The following is a 22207-nucleotide window of genomic DNA, read 5'->3' on the forward strand; positions in this document are numbered from 1 at the left end:
TATCCTTATTAAAGAGTTTGTGCTGCCTAAAATGAAGTTTTTTTCTAATAGATTTCAAAAATTAAAGGAAGTTGATTTTAAAGTTAAATCTTTATTAAGTCATGATTCTGTATCTTTTTTTCATTCTTGGTTTCCTGGTTCTTTGTGCATAATGAGTAATGTAATTCATTGCTACGATCACTGGTCATTGCATCTCACATATTCAGAAAGACTCCACACTTTATTTCCTGCTTCTGAAAGCCATAGTTTGGAAAGCCTTGACATAACTTTCATTGTGTTTCTTTAATAGAGTGTCCTAATGAAATCCAAAACGTTTAAGTCAGAATGGAACCTTTTTTACTTATCCTCACCTGATATGTTTCTATTGATTTTAAAGAGACAGGAAGGAAGGGGGAGGGAGGGAGAGAGAGGGGAGAGGGGAGAGGGGAGAGGGGAGAAACATTGATGTGAGAGAGAAACATCGATCAGTTACTCCCTGACCGGGGACTGAACCTGCAACTTAGTATGTGCCCTGACTGGGAATTGAACCCACAACCTTTTTGGTGTATGGGATGATGCTCCAACCAACTGAGCTACCCAGCAAGGCCCAGAATGAAACATTTTTTTATTGATAATGTGATGGAGACTAATAATCCTATAGGAAAGAAAGCCATTAATGAGTCTTAAAAGTTATTTACAAAGTAAACATAGTATATATAGCAGAAAAATCTTTCTCATGGGACTTTAAAATTTAATTTAGGCATTTAAAAGTCAAGTGAACTGGCATAAGATTAGTTTTAAAATTGCTGTTTTAGCTGGACTGGCATGGCTCAGTGGTTGAGCATCAACCTATGAACCAGGAGGTCATGGTTCAATTCCCAGTCAGGGCAGATGCCCGGGTTGCAGGCTGGCATGTGGGGTGTGCAGGAGGCAGCCGATTGGTGATTCTCTTTCATTACTAATGTTTATATCTCTCTCTCCTTCTCCCTTCCTCTCTGAAATCAATAAAAATATTTTAAAAAATAAAATTACTGTTTTAGATAACTATATAAGGCTGAATATAATTTTGTTTCATTTTACTGTGGAACCATAGAATTATGGGGGAGGGGGACTTTAAGAATCTGCTGTTATAGTTATTGATGAAATATACACAGAGGTTGCTAGAATTATAGTAATTTTAAGTAATTTTGCATTAATGTTATGGAGCCCAGACCTGGTTAAAAGATATTGATACTGGGTTTTTGTACTGATATTGATACTTTTTTGTTTGGGAACAAGACCAGTTTTGTGTTAGTTATCAACAACTTATATTTATTTAGTGCTTAAGTCTGCCATGTGTTGAGCTAGATCCTGGAGATACAGTGGTGATCAGGAGACACATGTTCCCTGCCTGCCTGGGCTTATTGTTTCATTCTACTTGCTTTTTCGATCTTAATTAAGTAGATAGTTGATATGTCTTTTGGAAAAATACTCTAATTTAATTTACACACTTAAAAATAATTAATGATTTTTATTAAGGTAATATATATGTAGTAGTTATAAAGTCAAATTGTATTAAAAGGCTTCTAACAAAAAAGCAGTCTTCTTTACCTTTCTTCACTCCTTAGTCCTGCTTCTTGGAGGCAACCAGTTTCTGTCTTCGTATTAATTTCCTAGGGCTGCCTTAACAAATTACCACACACTTCGGGACCTAAAACAACAGGTAGTTATTATCTCATAGTTGTGGAGGCCAGAATGTGCTGTGCTCTCATTGAAGGCTCTAAGGGAAATTCTGTTCCTTTCCTCTTCTAGCTTCTGGTGGTTCCAGGCTTTCCTTGGCTTCTGGCCTCATCTCTCTCTACTCTTTCTTTATATCGCCTTGTTTTGTGTGTCCCTCCTTTGTATGCCATTGCAGTTAGGGCCCATCTGGATAATCTAGGACAGTCTCATCTCCAGATCTAATTAACTTAATTTTATCTACAAAAATTTAATGGGGATTAGCTTTGGGGGGTTAGGACATGAACACCTTTTAGGGGCAACCATTTAGCTTGCTGTAGTTCTTTTATTTATTTTGTCATTTACCTCCATATTTCTAAACTTATACTGCCATTTCTTGGTAAATTAATTTGAGATGCTGTTTACTCTCAAAACAGATGCATATTTGGCTCTCTTACATATCACCTCAATGCCTGCCCCCCTTTCTAATAGAGTATGTCATAATTGTTGGCAAAACAGTAATGACTGTTTTATATCATTACAACTATGTATAGTTTTCTTTAGTTAGTTATATCCTGTGATATTTTCCTTTCTTGTATGGTTATTTTTTCCTAGAGTTAATAATTCTATTTTTAACGTTTTCTATGTAGCTGTCCTTTTTTCTTACGTGCTTCACCAGAGAAAACTTAGTATTAATTTTCAAATGTTCAAATTTATAATTCCATTAACTTCCTTAAAATTCACATTTTGCTTCAATCTGAGCCAGTAATGCTTTGGTTCTGCTGGAACTTCCTGTCACATTTTTACTGCTTTCAACCCTCTGTTTCCTGGGTCTAATATTTTCTTCCATCCTTGTGGGAGGAAACTGTTTTGAGATTTTTGTGTACTTGAAGATGCTACTTCAGTTTCATTTGACAGGTTAGTTTTATTTGACTGGCAATAGGATGTTAGGTATAAATTATTTTTCCATAGAATTTTTTTTTTTTAACTTATCCGTGGTGTTACAGATGTTCCTTTTTTATCCCTATTGACCCCTTCTAGCCTGTACCGGCCGTCCTCCCCCCACCTCCTCCCTGTCCCAGGCCTTCAGCACACTATTGCCTGTGTCCTTGGGTTATGCATATAATTTTTGAAGATATTTCTCTATTGTCCTCTAGTATACAGAGTTGCCATTAAAGTTTGGTGCCCTTCTGATTTTCATTCTTGGTTTGATATCTGCTTTTTCCTTTCTGGAAGCATTTGGGATTATCTGTTTATCCCTGATATTCTGAAATTGTATGATTTGCCTTGATGTGGGTCTTTAAAAGTTCATTATGCATGCACTCCTTCAATGTGAAAATGTGTGTCTTTTGGTTTTGGAAAGTTTTCTTATATTCTTGTATCTTTTGCCCTCCGTTTTCTTAACTCTGTAAGTTGAATGTGGACCTCTTAGCTACTCTTTTTTTTTTCTTTCTGATTTTTCTTTATTTCCCAACTTTATTGAGATATAATTGATGTTCTGTGACCTCTCTTATCTTGAGTTTGTTTGTTTTTTAATCATCACCTTGGCTCATGTTTTTCTTTTCTAGGAGCCCTTTTTTCATTTTTTTTTTAATTGTGGCTTCTCATTCTTGTTTTATGAATGTAATATCTTTAAAATCTCTGAGGATATTATGGCTCTTCTGAAAGTTTTCTTTATCTGTGTTATCTATGATTCATCAGAGTTCTTATTTCCTCTCTCTTTTGGTCTCTTTGCTGCTGAAGGCTTTCCTTCAAATGTCTTGTCATCCTTGGTTACCTATTCAGGTTAGAATGAGACTCCCTCCTCCAAAGGGGGGAACAAAAGAACTAAGTAGAAATTATATGTGTGAGCACAGGATATTTGCTAGTGGGCTATACACTGCTGAATTTTATTAGGGAGTTTAGGACTTCCTCTATGAGTCGTTGAAGAGTTTTAAGCAGAAACAATGGAATGTCATGATAAGACTAGAGGCCTGGTGCACGAAATTCGTGCACTAGGGGGGGGTTGTCCCTCAGCAGGGCCTGCACCCTCTCACAGTCCAGAAGCCCTTGGGGGATGTCAGACTGCCATGGGGAGCAGGTCTAAGCTGTCAGTCAGACATCCTTGTGCTGCCGCGGAGGTAGGAGAGGCTCCCGCCACTGCCACTGCACTCACCAGCCGTGAGCCGGCTTCTGGAGCACTAACCACTGGGGGCAGCTCCTGTGTTGAGCGTCTGCCCTCTGGTGGTCAGTGCGTGTCATAGTGAGCAGTCATTCTGCTTTTCGGTCGATATGCATATTAGCCTTTTATTATATAGGATTTGCCTTTTATAAAGATCAGTAAAGAGAATGGATTGAAAATGGCTGAAACTCATTAGAAAACTTAAATTAATCCAAGTGAAAGATAACTAGCTTAGGTAGACTAGAATAATTGCAGAGGTGATGGAGAAAAGTGATCCCTCTGAGATAGATTTAGGGGACAGAATTTCAAAAGAAAAAAGATCTACTTATACTCAGAAGAGGGTGAACGTGGGCCTGAGGTGGGCATTGAGCTTAGATTATATGGATTTAAGAAGTGGTGTGGCATGACCCCAGTTATCCTATCTAATAAAGAGGGAGTATACAAATTGACCGTCACGCTGTAACAAGATGGCTGCACCCACAGTGGAGGCAGGAATTCCATAACACAAGATGGCTGCACCCACAATAGAGGCTGAGTTCCCGTAATGAGCCTTAACGAGCAATCAGCAGGGACCTGAGACTGTGCCCCCCCTGCCTGGTGGGCTTGACAGGGGACCTCAGGCTGTACTCCCCGCCCTGGCAACCTCGGGCCGTGCCCCCTGCCTGGCAGGGCTTGACGGGGGCCCTCAGGCTGTGCCCCCCCGCCCGGCAGGACTTGACAGGGGATTTCAGGCCATGCTCCCCACCTGGCAGGGCTTGACGGGGGACCACAGGCCGCACCCCCTGTGCCGGCGCCAGGCCGGGGAACCTGAGGCTACGCCCCCACCCGGTGGGGCTTGATGGGGGTGGGGCCGGCCGCCTCTGGATCTAGCCCAATGGGGGTGGGACCAGCCAGGTATGGGTCTCATGCAATTTGGAGGTGCACATGAGTGGGCGGGGACTTGACTCTGATTCCCGTAGTGCGCCCCAGACTCTGACAGGACGAAGATTTTCACATACATTTTACTAATTTTCTTTTATCTCTTTTTAAAAAAATATATTTTACTAGAGGCCCGGTGCACGAAATTCATGCACGGAGGGGGGTTGTCCCTCAGTCCAGCCTGTACCCTCTCCAATCTGGGAGCCCTTGAGGGATGTCCGACTGCCCATTTAGGCCCGATCCCTAAACGGGCAGTCGGACACCCCTCTCACAATCCAGGACTGTTGGCTCCCAACTACTTGCCTGCCTGCCTTCCTGATTACCCCTAACCGCTTCTGCCTGCCAGCCTGATCACCCCCTAACCACTCCGCTGCCAGCCTGTTTGCCCCCAACTTCCCTCTTCTGCTGGCCTGGTCACTCCTAACTGCCCTCTCCTGCAGGGTTGATCACCTCCAACTGCCCTCCCTTGCAGGCCGGGTGCCTCCCAACTGCCCTCTCCTGCTGACCATCTTGTGGTGGCCATCTTGTGTCCACATGGGGGCAGGTATATTGTGTGTTGCAGTGATGATCAATCTGCATATTACTCTTTTATTAGATAGGATAGAGGCCTGGTACTGGGGTGGGGGCCAGCTGGTTTGCCCTGAAGGGTGTCCCTGATCAGGGTGGGGTTCCCTTGGGGTGTGGGGCGGCCTGAGCGAGGGGCCTGTGGTGGTTTGCAGGCTGGCCACGCCCCCTGGCAACCCAAGCGGAGGCCCTGGTATCTGGAATTTATTTTCCTTCTACAATTGAAACTTTGTAGCCTGGAGCGGAGCCAAGCCTGAGGCTCCCTCCGAGGCCGAGGCCGGTAGCCATTTCTGTTGGGGTTATAATTGAAACTTTGTAGCCTTAAGCGTTTGGGCCCGGCCAGGGTGTGCGGAAAGCTTTGCTTCCCCTGTTGCCGGGAGCAACCCTGGCCTGCTCTCTCAAGCTCCCTTCTGCCACCGTTTCTGTTTGAATTTGTTTACCCTCTATAATTGAAACTTTGTAGCTTGAGTGGAGGCTTAGGCCTGGCAAGGGCAGGTGGAAAGCTTGGCTTCCTCTGTTACATAGGAAACCTTGCTCTCTATGGCTGTAGCCATCTTGGTTGGGTTAATTTGCACAGTCGCTCTGATTGGATGATGGGCGTGGCTTGTGGGTGCGTCGGAGGTATGGTCAATTTGCATATTTGTCTATTATTAGGTAGAATTGATTTTTTAAAAAAATATATTTTATTGATTTTTTTACAGAGAGGAAGGGAGAAGGATAGAGCGTTAGAAACATCGATGAGAGAGAAACATCAATCAGCTGCCTCCTGCACACCCCCTACTGGGGATGTGCCTGCAGCCAAGGTACATGCCCTTGACCGGAATCGAACCTGGGACCCTCGAGTCCGCAGGCTGACACTCTATCCACCAAGCCAAACCAGCTATGGCTCTTTTATGTCTTTTTTGTTTTTTTTTAATCTTTATTGTTCAGATTATTACAATTGTTTCTCCTTTTTTCCCCCCATATCTCCCCATCATCCGGTTCCCTCCCCCCATTGACCTTATCCATAGGTGTATGATTTTTGTCCAGTCTCTTCCCATACCCCCCACACAGACATCCCTTTCCCCCTGAGAATTATCAATCCACTCCCATTCTATGCCTCTGATTCTGTTATGTTCACCAGTTTATTCTGTTCCTCAGATTTTGAATTCACTTGATTTTTAGAATCACTTGTTGATAGATATTTGTTCATAATTTTTATCTTTACTTTTTTCTTCTTTTTCCTCTTTTTAAAGTATACCTTTCAGCATTTCATATAATACTGGTTTGGTGGTGATGAACTCCTTTAGCTTTTTCTTATCTGTGAAGCTCTTTATCTGCCCTTCAATTCTGAATGATAACTTTGCTGGGTAGAGTAGTCTTGGTTGTAGGTTCTTGCTATTCATCACTTTGAATATTTCTTGTCATTCCCGTCTGGCCTGCATAGTTTCTGTTGAGAAATCAGCTGACAGTCGTATGGGTGCTCCCTTGTAGGTAACTGTTTTTCTCTTGCTGCTTGTAAGATTCTCTCTTTGTCTTTTGCCCTTGGCATTTTAATTATGATGTGTCTTGGTGTGGTCCTCTTTGGATTCCTTTTGTTTGGGGTTCTGTGTGCTTCCTGAACTTGTAAGTCTATTTCTTTCACCAGGTGGGGGGAGTTTTCTGTCATTATTTCTTCAAATAGGTTTTCAGTATCTTGCTCTCTCTCTTCTGGCACCCCAAAAATTCGGATATTGGTACGCTTAAAGCCATCCCGGAGGCTCCTTATGCTATCCTCACACTTTTGGATTCTTCTTTCTTTCCGCCTATCTGGTTGGGTGTTTTTTTCTTCCTCATATTCCAGATCTTTGGTTTGACTCTTCGGGTGCGGTGGTCTACTCTGTATATTCTTTATTTCAGACAGTGTATGCATAATTTCTGACTGGTCCTTTTCCATTTTTTTGGTATTCTCATTAAGGTCCTTGAAGGTCTCTTCAAGTTTCTCAGCAGTTTTTAGAAGATTCTTGAGTAACCTTATAAATATGGTTCTGAACACTGTGTTGTCCATTAGTTTACTTTCATCTATCTCTCCTACTTGTGACATACTTTGATGTCTCCACATTTTGGCTGCCTCCCTGTGTTGATGGAGTGGCTTTGTGTGGTCGGTGACCTATAGGGGCCGGTAGCTCAGCTTCCCCAATCACCCTAGGTGGTCGCTATTGGTACTCCCCTTTGTGGGCTAAGTGGAAAGTCTTGGTGTAGTTAAAAGCCCTGATTGCTGTTGGTACACTGGGAGGAATTGACCTCCGGTCCAATTGGTTGTGAGGGCCTGCTGTGTCTATAACGGAAGAATTGCTGTGCTGGAGACACAGTAGGGCTTTGGTGCTCACTGAGTCTGCCTCTTGAATGTGTCCCTTATGAGAGTGGTTGAAATCTGGTGTCGTCCACACTGACAGAAAAGTCACTCTCACTCTCCGACCGGCCGAGAGTCCCGTAGGCGTCTGGGTCCCCCGCGTGTCCCCAGAAACTGGAGTTCAGAGTGGTTGGGATTGTTGGTATCACTGGCGGGAGTTGATCTCCAAGCCAGTTGGCTGTGAGGATCAGCAGTGTCTCCGCTGGGAGAGCTTCTGTGCTCAGCTTGGATGGGGCGGAGTCTCAGGGTGGCGCAGACAAGCTTTGGTTTCCCGTCTGCTCCGCCCTAAGAGGGGCGGGTTCTCCGTGCCCGAATTAACGGCTGCGCGCCTCTGAGAGAAGGCAGCTTTCGAGCCTCTCCCGCTGCCTAACAGACCAGTTTCTCTCCAGCTGGGGCTGGATTTCAGTGCAGACCGGAGGTTTTGTTTTTCTCCCGAACGAGAAATCCAGTCACTGGGAGGGCTGTGCTCAGCTTGGATGGGGCGGAGTCTCAGAATGGCGCAGACAAACTTGGTTTCCGTCCGCGCCGCCCTAAGAGGGCAGGTTTCTCCGTGCCCGAATTAATGGCTGCGCGCCTCTGAGAGAAGGCAGCTTTCGAGCCTCATCCGCTGTCAAACAGACCAGTTTCTCCCTGACCGCAGCTGGATTTCAGTGCAGTCGGGAGGTTTTGTTTTTCTCCCAAAGGAGAAAGCTAGCTACGCAGCGTCTGCTGCCCTCCCTCTCCGTGCGCTGTGAGCAAGCCTGCCGCGTATTCAGCCGCCCGCCCTTTCCGCGCTCACGGATCTCCGCACCTCCACAGCTCCTGAGGCTCAGCGTCCCCCTCTCTTTTTTTCTCTAGTTGTAGGTTTTCCACTCTGCCAGCTTTCCTGTGGTTCTGGACGGTGTGCGCTCTGTTTTCCAGTTATAGTTTCAAAATTGTTGTGGTAGGCAACAGTTAGGTGTTTACCTTATGCCACCATCTTGGTTTCTCCTCTCTTTTATGTCTTGACACTTCTATTATACAGAAAGGGCAAATAGCAATATTAAAATATTTCCTCTAATTCCCTTTTAATGTGCACGAATTTCGTGCACCGGGTCACTAGTATAGACATACAGTTCTTTCTCCCAAGGTTCTCCTTTTTTCTTATTCTCTCGACACCCTCCCCCTCCGCCTCTAAATGCATGGTCTTGAACAGCACTGTTCAAAGAACTTTCTGTGATGATGAAAATGTTCTGTATCTGCATTGTCTAATATGATAGCCACTAGCCACATTTGTCTGTGAGATAGACACTTGAAATGTGGCTAGTGCAAATTGAGACATGCTGTGAATAAAAATACACTATTTTTGAAGACTTACTATGGAAAAAGAAGGAACAAGAAGGACAAAATATCTCAATTTAAGAATATTTACTGCATGTTAATATTTTGGCTGTAGTGGGTTAAGTCAAATATATTAAAATTAATTCCACCTGTATCTTCTTTTTTGATGTAACTAAAATTAAAAAAAATAGATTTGTGGTTCTTACTATATTTATATTGGGTCACACTGTGTCAAATAGATATAGTATGAATTTTTTTTAAAATATATTTTTATTGATGTCAGAGAGGAAGGGGAGAGGGAGAGGGAGATAGAAACATCCATGATGAGAGAGAATCATGGATCGGCTACCGCATGCATGCCCCCTACTGGGGATCGAGCCCACAACCCGAGCATGTGTCCTTGACCGGAATCGAACCTGGAACCCCCCCAGTCCGCAGGCCGGTGCTCCATCCACTGAGCCAAACCTGCGACGGCATGAATTTTTGAATCTTTCAGAAGAAGGTTACCTTTTTTGAGCAAAAACGTAAAGGACACGTTGTTGTGGACAGATTTTAAGAGAGGACTGTTATATTTAAAAAAATAATACTGTTAAATTTCATAACATTTTAATAGCTAACAGATTCACATTTGATATTGTAGAATTTACACTAGAAATTTGTTGCTTAGGCAGCAAGAACATTAATGAAGGCTGTAGAGATAGATCTACTACTTGGCTAAAGTAGTATAGTAATTTTCTGTCTCATCCCCCAACTGGATTTTTCCACTGTTAAGGTGGATTCTGTATCCCATTATAGTTTAGAAAAAAATTTGTAGTATTGAAAAATGTTATGTCATTAAGCTTATTGGTATTTTCTTCAAGTTGTCAGAACTTTGAAAAAACCTTTCTCACCTTCACAATTATATTTCATTATTTAAATCTTTATTGTGGTATAAGCTCTAAGGAGTCATGTCTTACTTAATTTTTACTGCTAATTTGTTAGCCAGTTGTTTTAATAATGTTCATTGACAAATTTATTTCTCTACTGGTGTAAAATGCCACCTTTTTCATATACAGAATTGTTACATATAATTGTTTCTGCAACTAATAAGTGTTTTAAAAAATGAATTTCTGGGTCAGATAGCCCAGGGTTTAGTAATGAAAGGAATTACAGTTAGTATTTTCTAGCATTTTGCTTTATTAATTAAGATTACTTTTATTTATGATTGTAGCTAATCTGGTTAGGTTAAATAGAATTTTGTTAATATAGAATTAACTTAAAATCTGACTTTGCTATTGCAAGTACACTTGGGGCTTTAGCCATAATGAATTACTTGCATAATTATTTAAATTTTTCATTCAAAGAGATCAAGTAATAGAAAAGGTATCAGTGGATCATTTTATTCATGTTGCTTACATTTTAGGTGATCTGTAAGTCTGATGCCCCAACAGGGGATGTTCTTCTTGATGAAGCTCTAAAGCATGTTAAGGAGACTCAACCTCCAGAAACAGTCCAGAACTGGATCGAATTACTTAGTGGTGAGTTTCTGTGTATAAAGTAGAATTTGAATTCTATTCAAAAGTTTTTTGTGAAAGTTTAAAATCCTTTCGAACAGAACTTAATAGCCAAGAGTTTTAGTTATTTAGTCAAAGTTATAAGTTAGTGACTGAATGGGGAAAATAGTGTTTTTTATTTTTTTAATATATTTTATTAATTTTTACAGAGAGGAAGGGAGAGGGATAGAGAGAAACATCAATGAGAGAGAATCATTGATCGGATGCCTCCTGCACACCCCCTACTGGGGATGTGCCCGCAACCAAGGTACATGCCCTTGACCGGAATCGAACCTGAGACCCTTGAGTCCGCAGGCCGACGCTCTGTCCACTGAGCCAAACAGATTAGGGCGGAAAACAGTGTTTTTAAAAAGTTCATGCGCTTTAACAAGACTGAGCAGATGTTGAATGAAATGTAATATTCTTCTTTAGAGCTCCCATCATTCTTTTATAAGAATTACCTCATGTCACCTTTTTCTGGGTAGGCTAGGTTAAACTGTGGTAACAACCCTAAAACCTTAATGGCTCAAAATAATAGTTTATTTCTCACTCATCTTGGTCAGTCACAGGCCACTTCATTCTCACTGTGGCAGGCAAATGGAATTGTCACCATCTGGAGCATTGTCACTGTTGGGAAGGGAAGATGAGCATGGCAGATCTCTCAGCCTCTTCAGTTTCTGCTCAGAAATGACATGTGGTTCAGGTTTCAGAGCAAGTCACATGGCCTCCCCTAAGTTTAAGGAGATAGGAAAGTGTGAGTGTAGTGGAGAAGAACCTGAAATATTTGGTTGACAGCACTAATGCTACTACTTTTATATTAAGTTATTTGTGTATTTGTCTAATATTCTAGATAGAGAGCTCTTTCTGTATAGGATCTAAGTTACCTTGTTCTTCTTCTCTACTACTCTTATATAAAACATATCTTCTGCACACAGTTGACCTTGAACAACATGGGTTTGAACCCTTCGGGTCCACTTATATGTGGATTTTTTTCAATAAATACTGTAAATGTATTTTTTCTTAATATTTTCTTTTTCTGGCATACTTTATTGTAAGAATACAGTATATAATGCATATAACAAAATATATGTTAATTGGCTTTATGTTACAAGTAACTCTTCTGGTCAATAGTAGGCTATTAGTTAAATTTTGGAACAGTCAAAAGTTATATGTGGGCCCTAGCCGGTTTGGCTCAGTAGATAGAGCGACGGCCTGCAGACTTGAAGGGTCCTAGGTTCAATTCCGGTCTAGGGCATATTGCCTGAGTTGTGGGCTTGATCCCCAGTAGGGGGCATACAGGAGGCAGCATATCAGTGATTCTCTGTCTTCATTGATGTTTCTGTCTCCCTCTCCCTTCCTCTCTGAAATCAATAAAAATATATTTTTTAAAAAAGTTATAACTGGATTTTCGACTGCTCAGGTTCAGCACCCCTATCCCATGCATTGTTCAAGGTTCAGCTGTACATGTATTGTTATTTCATGTTCAAACGTATTGCTGCTTAAAGAAACTGTTTTAAACACATGTGGACTTTGTCAGAGATCAGTAATTAACATGTCATTTTTCTCAGTTTCTCAAATAATAGTCCCTATTATGAAGATATTCTGTTAGTAAAAAATTTTGAGTTTTGCATGTTTGTTTATTTAAAAATTGAATACACATACTACATTCTTAGCTAAGAGGGCAACAATGGGCACTTTACATTTAGGACAGGGTTCATTCTTTTTTTGTTTGTTAATCCTCACATTAGTAGGGTGGTGAAGGCCTGGTGGGGAGCTGGCTGAAGGGGGTTTATGGGGGGGGGGAAGGGGGACATAACGTAATACTTTGAATCATACAGATTAAAAAACAATCCTCACATGAGGTTATTTTTTCCATTGCTTTTCAGAGGGGAAGGGGGTGGGGTGGAGAGAGAGAGAGAGAGAGAGAGCGCACATGCATGCGCAAGTGCGAGAGCAAGAGCAAGAGCAATGTGAGAGAGAGACAATGTGGGAGCAAACCTACAACCCAGGTACTTGCCCTTATCAAAACTGAGGCATTTTGGTGCATGGGCCGACACTCTGACCACTGAGCAACACTGGCTAGCTAGGGCAATTGTTTCTTTTTCATACATTTATTCATTTATTCATTTATTTTTTTATTGTTTAAAGTTTTACAGACAGTAGTACATATGTTTCCTTTTTTTTTTTCTTCCCAATTGACCTTCCCCCAGCCTCCCCTAACCCTCGGCACATGCCCTCACCCCCTGCCCAGTGTCTTGCGTCCATTGCTTATGCTGACAGTCTGTTCGATGCTTCTCTGCCTCTGTATCTATTTTTTGTTCATCAGTTTATAATGTTCTTTATTATCCATAAATTAGTGAGATCATGTGGTATTATTTTTCTTTCACTGACTGGCTTATTTCACTTAGCATAATGCTCTCCAGTTCCATCCATGCTGTTGCAAATGGTAAGAATTCCTTCTTTTTTATAGCAGCATAGTATTACATTGTGTAGATGTACCACAGTTTTCTAATCCATTCATCTGTTTATGGGCATTTAGGCTGTTTCCAAATCTTTGCTATTGTAAATTGTGCTGCTATGAACATAGGGGTGCATATATCCTTTCTGATTGGTGTTTCTGTTTTCTTGGGATATATTCCTAGAAGTGGTATTACTGGGTCAAATGGCAGTTCCATGTTTAATTTTTTGAGGAAACACCATACTGTTTTCCACAGTGGCTGTACCAGTCTGCATTCCCACCAGCAGTGAAGGAGGGTTCCTTTTTCTCCGCATCCTCTCCAGCACTTGTCATTTGTTGATTTGTTGATGATAGCCATTCTGACAGGTGTGAGGTGGTACCTCATTGTTGTTTTGATTTGCATCTCTCTAATGATTAGTGACCTTGGGCATGTTTTCATATGTCTCTTGGCTTTCTGAATGTCCTCTTTCGAAAAGTGTCTATTTAGGTCATTTGCCCATTTTTTGATTGGGTTGTTTATCTTCCTTTTGTTAAGTTGTATGAGTTCCCTGTAAATGTTGGAGATTAAACCCTTATTGGAGATAAGATTAGCAAATATGTTCTCCCATGCAGTGGGCTTTCTTGTTGTTTTGTTAATGGTTTCTTTTGCTGTGCAAAAGCTTTTTATTTTGATGTAGTCCCATTTGTTTATTTTCTCCTTAGTTTCCATTGCCCTAGGAGCTGTATCGTTAAATATATTGCTACGACAAATGTCTATTTTGCTGCCTATGGCTTCTTCTAAGATTTTTATGGTTTCCCATCTTATGTTTAAGTCCTTTATCCATTTTGAGTTTATTTTTGTGTATGGTGTAAGTTGGTGGTCTAGTTTCATTTATTTGCAAGTATCCAGTTTTTCCAACACCATTTATTGAAGAGACTGTCTTGACTCCATTGTATGTTCTTGCTTCCTTTGTCAAATATTAATTGAGCATAATGGCTTGTGTCGATTTCTGGGTTCTCTGTTCTGTTCCGCTGGTGTATATGTCTGTTCTTGTGCCAGTACCAGGCAGTTTTGCGAACAATGGCTTTGTAGTATAGCTTGATATCTGCTATTGTGATCCCTCCAACATTGTTCTTCTTTCTCATGATTGCTGCAGCTATTCGGGGTCTTTTTTTATTCCGGATGAATTTTTGGAGAATTTGTTCTAGGTTTTTGAAGTATGCCGTTGGTATTTTAATGGAGATTGCATTGAATTTATAGATTGCTTTGGGTAGTATGGACATTTTAATGATGTTGATTCTACCAATCCATGAACATGGTATATTTTTCCATTTGTTCATGTCTTCCTTTATCTTTTTTCAGCGTTCTGAAATTTTCTGAGCAATTATTTCTTTTTTGATAGAGAACAAACTTATTCACAGGTTGTTTTGATAATTTTGAAATTTTGTTTTTGACTGCCTTCTTGTAGATCTGCTGGTAAAGTTTTTTTTACCTCATTCAGTGAGGAAAAACTTGAAGTCTTTCCCTTCTTTGTGCTTTTGATATTGGTGATTACTTATAATTTCTTTTGTAGGAATCTTAAAATTACTTTGCCCATTTGACGAGGATTTGTTTGGTTAAAACTAGATAATATAACCCACAAATCCACTTACTTGACACATGACAATACAGTATAGCACTGTGGCCCACACATTGCCAACCCTCTCTGGTTAGCCTTCTTCCACTTTTGCCTTTTGGGACAGCTGACAGACTCACAGATTAGAGTTTAGCAATAGGGTTCTCTGAAAGTGAGGGAGCTCAAAAAAGAGAAGTCCTTGGAGCTTTAGTAGTTGGAGGAGGAAATAGAACTTGGTTTAGGCCTTTGAAGGATCAGAATGGGACAGAAAGAGGGAATTGTTCCTATTCAGAGGGATTACAAGGGTACTAAAATGGGTAGCCCTATCCACTGTCTTTTTGCTACTTGGTTTTCAAAACTATGTATTGATACTTGATAAGTTGGTAGGGGAAAGAGAATGAGGAACACAAGTTGGTCTGGTGATTACTTCTGAGGCAGAGAAGGACACAGGAGGCATCTAAGGTCCTGACAAAAGTTTCTTTACCTGGATAGAGAGATACCCAGGGGTTAATTTTATTATTACTTACACTGTACATCATACATGCTAAGACCTACTGATATATTGTAAATATTACTTATATATTAATTTAAAATTTGATAAATATACATATATTTGAGGCAAAGACTTAAAAATGTTTTAAAAACTGTTTTTAAGAATAAAAGTTTCTGGCCTGGCCAGTGCTGCTCAGTGGTTGAGTATCGACCCATGAACCGGTAGGTCATGGTTTGATTCCAGGTCAGGACACATGCCCAGGTTGCAGGCTTTATCCTCATTAGAGGGTGTGCAGAAGGCAGCCAGTCAATGATTTCCTCTCATCATTGATGCTTCTATCCCTCTCTCCCTCTCCCTTCCTCTCTCTGAAATTAATAAAAACATATTTAAAAATAAGAGAAAAAGTTTCTGGCTTTTTGAAATCTTCTTTTTTTAAAATATATTTTATTAATCTTTTACAGAGAGGAAGGGAGAGGGATAGAGAGCCAGAAACATCGATGAGAGAGAAACATAGATCAGCTGCCTCCTGCGCACTCCCCATTGGGGACATGCCCCACAACCAAGGTACATGCCCTTCACCGGAATTGAACCCAGGACCCTTGAGCCCACAGGCCGACGCTCTATCCACTTAGCCAAACCGGTCAGGGCTAAATCTTTTTTTTTTTTTTTTAAATATATCTTTTATTGATTTCAGAGAGGAAGGGAGAGGGAAGAGAGAGATAGAAACATCAATGATGAGATAGAATCATTGATTGGCTGCCTGCTGCATGCCCCACACTGGGGATCGAGCCCACAACCTGGGCATGTGCCCTTGACCAGAATCCAACCTGGGACCCTTTAGTCCGCAGGCTGAAGCTCTATCCACTGAGCCAAACAAGGTAGGGCTTGAAATCTTAAGACATGTAGTTGATGAATTTGGTCACAAGGTGTCACTAGACTTCCAAATTTCTGAACAGCTGCTTTTAGTTTTGTAATAAGATGTCAAGGAAGAGAGTAGTTTTTTGTAGTGAAATTATGTAGGTAGCTGTCAGTATGTCATTTCCACTGAAGTAATTGTTGGACAGAGGACATAATCTTTGAAGAATTTTGCCTCTCTATATGCTTCTCTCAAGTTTGTTTACAAAAAGGTAAATAAATTCTTTAGGGACTGATGAATAATAATATGGATCATAGTAACATCTTTTAATCTAGAATTTTTAGTACTATTTATTAGGCATTTATTACAAATATTTAGAAGTTATTTAATATTCTGTTTACATTGAAGCAGCTAAATCTTCAGTAGTTAGTATAGATTAAATCTTTATTGTATCTTCCTTTTACTCATACAGCTACCCTTCTCCCACCCCATTTATACTGTTTTCTTAAACTATGCTAATCTCAGGGGTGACTTTATTCTATGGATTTAGCATACTTTATTTAGTTCTTTTAAAGTAAAAAGCAGAAATGTCAGAATACCAAGATACTTTGACCATTCAGTTATTTTATGGGGGTGCTTAACACCCCCATTTGCATGTTACATTGTTTCAGCCTTCTGCTTATGAGATTTATTTGTTCTTTCACATAACTGAAGAGATCTGAATAACAATTTTGTTGAAGTGAATACACAAGGTTTGCCCTTTTCCAGGGAATTGCTACAAAAGAAGATAATTTATAAATACCTTTAAAAATATATTTTTTTTTATTGATTTCAGAGAGGAAGGGAGAAGGGAGAGAGAGATAGAAACATCAGTGATGAAGAGAATCATTGTCGGCTGCCTCCTGCATGCCCCCCACTGGGGGTCGGGCCCACAACCCAGGCATGTGCCCTTGACTGGAATTGAACCCAGGACCCTTCATTCCACAGGCCAATGCTCTGTCTACCGAGCCAAACCAGCTAGGGCAAAATACCTTTTTATTACTTCCTCTGAGGTAGGAATGATTGCCCATAAGAAGGTCCACTCATAAATGGAGCACCTTATTTGACGGTGAGGTGAGTCTGTGTTCAGACTCTTCTTATTTTTAGTAGCAACACTGACTTGTCAGCATATTTTGGAATTGACAAATTTCTTACAGCAACTTTGTAAGCATTACTTGTTCCATTGGTTGCAATCGATAAGATTTAATTATAGATAAGTTGTAGATAAACCTTAGTATAACTTTAATACAATAAACAGCCATAAACTGCTAATCCCATTTATTTCCCATGAAAAAGAAAAAAAGTCATTGTATAGCAGCATTAGGGGCATTTTTATTGTTTTTTAGGTCTGCAAAGAGAAATTTAACTTAGGGTTTCTCAGAATAATCTTATACACATATCACTCTGTGCCTTTGTTTGGGAATAAATGGCCAAGATATTATCTAAGGCATAACTAGGATATGACCAAGTTGAAATCATATCCACCAGTCTGGCTCCATAGTTTGTTATAAGTTAGCATTCCATTTATTACTGAATTATATTTTTCTTTTATACAATTAGGTTTTAAAGTCTGATAGGACCCCTAAATATATTTTAGCTCTTTTTTGAAGTTACCAAGGAAATTGAATGCAATGGTTGTTTGTCTTTTGCGGAAGCTAATTTGCTAGGTTTTTTTAAATTGGAAAGTTAATGTTTTCTTTAAATGCAGGTAGTAACTTCAGTTTAGTAATAATTCATGGTACCAACCCTTTATTATTTGATAATTTTTTTCAAGTTCCTAGTTTTACAGTTATTCACAAAATGAAAAATCACAATTCAGATCATTTACTCATTTTTTTTAAAAAAAAGGTCTTTTCATATTTCCTTTAAATTATTTAGATATTTATAATAGCCATTTTATTATTATTTTTTAATCCTCTCCCGAGAATTTTTTCCTCATTTTTTCCCCTTGTTAATCCTCACCTGAGGATATTTTTCTCATTAATTTTTAGAGAGTGTGGAGGGGAGGGAGACACACACACACAAATGTATGAGAGAGAAATTGATCCACTGCCTCCCATACGTGCCATGACGGGCTGGGATTGAACCTGCAACCCTTTGACGGGGAATCCAACCCATGATCTTTTGGTACTGAGGCCAACACTAAATGGTGAGCAACACAGGCCAGGGCTGAATTGTAAATATGCTGCAGTGAACATAGGGTGTGCTTATTAGATCCTTTTGGATTAGCGTTTTGGAGTTCTTTGGGTACATACCCAGAAGAGGGATTGTTGGGTTATATGGTAGTTCTATTTTTAATTTCTTGAGGAACCTCTGTAATGTTTTTCATAGTGGCTGCACTAATTTACAATTCCACCAACAATGCACAGGGTTCCCTTATCTCTGCATCCTTGCCAACACTGTTTGTTGATTTATTGATGGGAACCATACTCACAGGTGTGCGGTGATATCTCATTGTGGTTTTGATTTGCATTTTCCTGATTAGTGATGTGGAGCATCTTTTCATATGTCTATTGGCCATCTGTATGTCCTCTCTGGAGAAATATTTATTCAAGTCCTCTGCCCATTTTTTTAGTTGGTTTTTTTTTTAGGGTGGTGGGGGGAGTTCTTACATATTTTGGGTTTTAACCCTTATCGAATGTATCATTGGCGAATATCTTCTTCCATTCAGGAGGTTGTTTTCAATTTGTTGATAATTTCCTTCTCTATGCCAAAACTTTTTAGTTTGATGTAGTTCCCTTTGTTTATTTTTTCTTTTGTTTCCTGGGAAGACATTTCCAAATAAATGTTACTGAGAGCGATGTCAGAATTTACTGCCTATATTTTCTTTTGTAAGTTTTATGGTTTTAGGTCTTACATTTAAGCCTTTTATCCACTTCGAGTTGATTTTTGTATATGGTCTAGTTTCATTCACTGATTGTGCCCAGCTTGGGGCTGTTGTTTGGTGGAGCTATGAAATTATCTGCAGTTGGTTGCTGCTTGTGCTGGGCTTAGAACTGCTTGGGAGCAGCTATTCTGCAAACCAAGGCTGCAGTTTGTGTGGGGTTTATGGCTGCTTGTTGAGGCTGTGTTCCAAGCCCAGACTAGTCAATGTGTATGCCAGGTCTGGGGCTACTTGATGGTAGTTACAATGCAAATTCAAACCTATTGCTGCTTGTGCCAGACTTGGGGTAGCTTAGCTAGAGGTACAGTGCACACCATGGACAGCCACTGCTTGTTTGGGGTTTGTAGACTTGCAGGCTGTTGGATGGTGTAGGGTCCCAGGGAATCACCAGGGCAGGACAATGGTGTTGGCCAGGTTAATGGAGAGCTTTGATTTTGTGCCCACCTATTTCTGGACTGGCTGGCTGGGTTGGGGGAGGGCTTAACAAAGAACCAATGGTATCTGCCAGCACTTCCGTCCCTGGGCGAGAGCTGTCCCAACCCCTGCTCTTCCAGCACTTTCCCTGAAGCTAGTCAGTTTAGTTTCTCCCTGTATATCCTTGGTACTTTTCTAGCTGCTGCTCCCCATGTGAGTGAGTTTGTGAGCTACTGCGACTGTGTGCGGCCTCTCAAGAGGAGTGCCTGGGACTCCAGCAGCCCTTGTTCTCACTTGGATGCTGTCCCTGCTGGTTTTCACAGCCAGCTGTTAGGGGACTCCTCTTCCCAGCACTGGTGTCTGGGACTGGGGTGCCCGTGCTGGGGCTGGGACCCTTACTCCTTAGTGGGTCCTCCACAGCTTGGGTATTCCTCTGATTCTTAATTGCCACCTCATGGGTGTGGGACCAGCTCGTTTCATGTCTCTGCCTCTCCTACCAGTCCCTTTGTGGCTTCTTCTTTATCTCCTTAGTTATAGCAGTTATGTTCAGCTAGTCTTTAGGTGGTTCTCAATGATGTTTGTTTGATAATTCAGTTGTAATTTTGATGTAGCAATGGGAGGAGGTGAGCACAGCATCTACCTACTCTTCTATCTTGACTGGAATCCAATACCTATCATTTCTAACTTCTGAAATAATTTTGTTTAGGTGAAACATGGAATCCATTAAAACTGCATTATCAATTAAGGAATGTACGGGAACGATTAGCTAAAAACCTGGTAGAAAAGGGCGTATTGACAACAGAGAAACAGAACTTCCTACTTTTTGACATGACCACACATCCCCTCACCAACAACAACATTAAGCAGCGCCTCATCAAGAAGGTACAGGAAGCTGTTCTTGACAAATGGGTGAATGACCCTCACCGCATGGACAAGCGCCTGCTGGCCCTCATTTACCTCGCCCACGCCTCGGATGTTCTGGAGAATGCCTTTGCTCCCCTGCTGGATGAGCAGTATGATTTAGCCACCAAGAGAGTGCGGCAGCTCCTCGACTTGGATCCTGAGGTGGAGTGTGTGAAGGCCAACGCCAACGAGGTTCTGTGGGCGGTGGTGGCGGCCTTCACCAAGTAACTGCCCGGGGGGAAGCCTTCTCCTCCCTCTCAAGTAAACCAGTAGTTTTTCTTCTACTGACTTCTGGTTTTCTGCAATTTATACTTTCCCACACTATAATTGGCTTTTGTTTTATGAAATGGTAGGTGGCTTTTTTTTTTTTTAAAATATGTATGCAGGATTCTGCTGGTACGAGAGGCCTTCCTCTTTCTGTTTTAAAAAGTTTTACTGCCATATTGGCATTCCATTCCTTCTGTTGCCATTCTCACAGTTAACCTGTTTTGGATTTCTGGTATGCTTTGACTTTCAAAGTAACCTCCAGTCTCCTCACATGCAGACCTTCGGATTACCTCAGTTTGAGTTTTCCCCTATGTGCATGTACATCTCCCATTCTGCCTACAATTCAGACAGAAATCACAAAAAGGCCTTTAACTCACCAAAGGTAAATATCTGTATCTATTAGGACGTTTTATACATAGACCTCAGTTGAGATGTATACTTAAAAGTTATTTTTAAATTGAAACAACACAGTAAATAATATAAATGCCCCTTTGATTTTGTGTCCCATGTAAATCTGTTATACCATTTGTTATCATTTTAACTATTAAATCGTAATGGTCCAACTGTTTCACAAAGCCAGTTTGGGATGGGCTGCATTCCAGTTATGCTGTATATAGTTTGAATTATATATAAATTGTCCTTTCTTCTGGCCACACCTGCCTCCATCTTAGTATTTTGCAAGATTTAATTCGTTGTACACCTGGTGCCCTCACTTGCTTCAGTTACTATTATTTGATGACAAAATAGACCTTTCATCATTGAAGGAGAGAGAAAAGATGTGTGTCTGGTCCCAAGATTTTTTGAGCTATGCTATTCATGGCACTCATCAGCTGTGCATCTCCTTTTTGCAAATATTTTTGTCTTTCTGTTTTTATCATTTCTATATGGAAGAGGCTTGTGACCAGTACTAATCTTGAGTACAGTTTTTTCGTTTTTTGACCACAAGTAAATTAATGTTTGCTCTTAAATGTCATTTATCTACTCACAATTTCTCACACAAAAAAAATCAAATGTCATTTATAGCAGATGTTGCATGTAAATTGTTATCAAGTAATGACTACAGTTCAGATGATTAAGAATTTTATAACAGAAAGCTCTGCTATGTTTTAATTTTTATGTACAATTATGACAATTAGCACATTATAAAAATATAAACCTTTGCTTTTTACTATTTCTTTATCACTGTTTATCGATAATATCACTATTGGTTTCATAATGTAAATACTATATATTGAACAAATTAAATGTCAAAATTTTTTATTACCATAGTTCATGTTAATAGTGAGGCTTTCAGGTGTCTAGAGTTTTTCTGGTTAACATTCAATGCAAAACTACTAGATGGATCCCCTAATATGTATACTGTCTTTTTATCTGACGAAATAAATAAAACTATGATCTTGAAAGTGCCTGAATCAGAGCAAGCATGTCATTTGTACTTTTGTATTTTACCTTAGTTTACTTTCTAAGGACGTTTTACTGAGCCTTAGTATAGTGTGGTAATATTTTATTTTTAAAATATATTTCATTGCTTTTTTACAGAGAGGAAGGGAGAGGGAGAGAGAGTCAGAAACAACGATGAGAGAGAAACATCAATCAGCTGCCTCCTGCACACCCCCTACTGGGGATGTGCCCGCAACCAAGGTACATGCCCTTGACCGGAATTGAACCTGGGACCCTTGAGTCCGAAGGCCGAAGCTCTATCCACTGAGCCAAACCGGTTAGGGCAGTGTGTGGTAATATTGTAATGCAGTGGTTGGTGAGCCATTTTTTTTTTTTCTA

General features: G+C 40.5%; 1 protein-coding gene across 1 annotated transcript in view; it reads left to right on the plus strand.

The window, feature by feature from the left end:
• LOC307114052 (Golgi phosphoprotein 3) overlaps window positions 1-21793 on the plus strand; it is a 36876-nt gene extending 15083 nt beyond the window's left edge. Inside the window, exons 3-4 of the mRNA XM_079796236.1 lie at window positions 10390-10504; window positions 19965-21793. Of these exons, the coding sequence (XP_079652362.1) occupies window positions 10390-10504; window positions 19965-20389 (540 nt within the window). The 3' untranslated portion in view covers window positions 20390-21793. The remainder of the gene's footprint in view (window positions 1-10389; window positions 10505-19964) is intronic.
• Window positions 21794-22207: the final 414 nt, after the last annotated feature.

This window comes from Cnephaeus nilssonii, assembly GCF_951640355.1.
Source record: "Cnephaeus nilssonii genome assembly, chromosome: 2".
NCBI lineage: Eukaryota > Metazoa > Chordata > Mammalia > Chiroptera > Vespertilionidae > Cnephaeus > Cnephaeus nilssonii.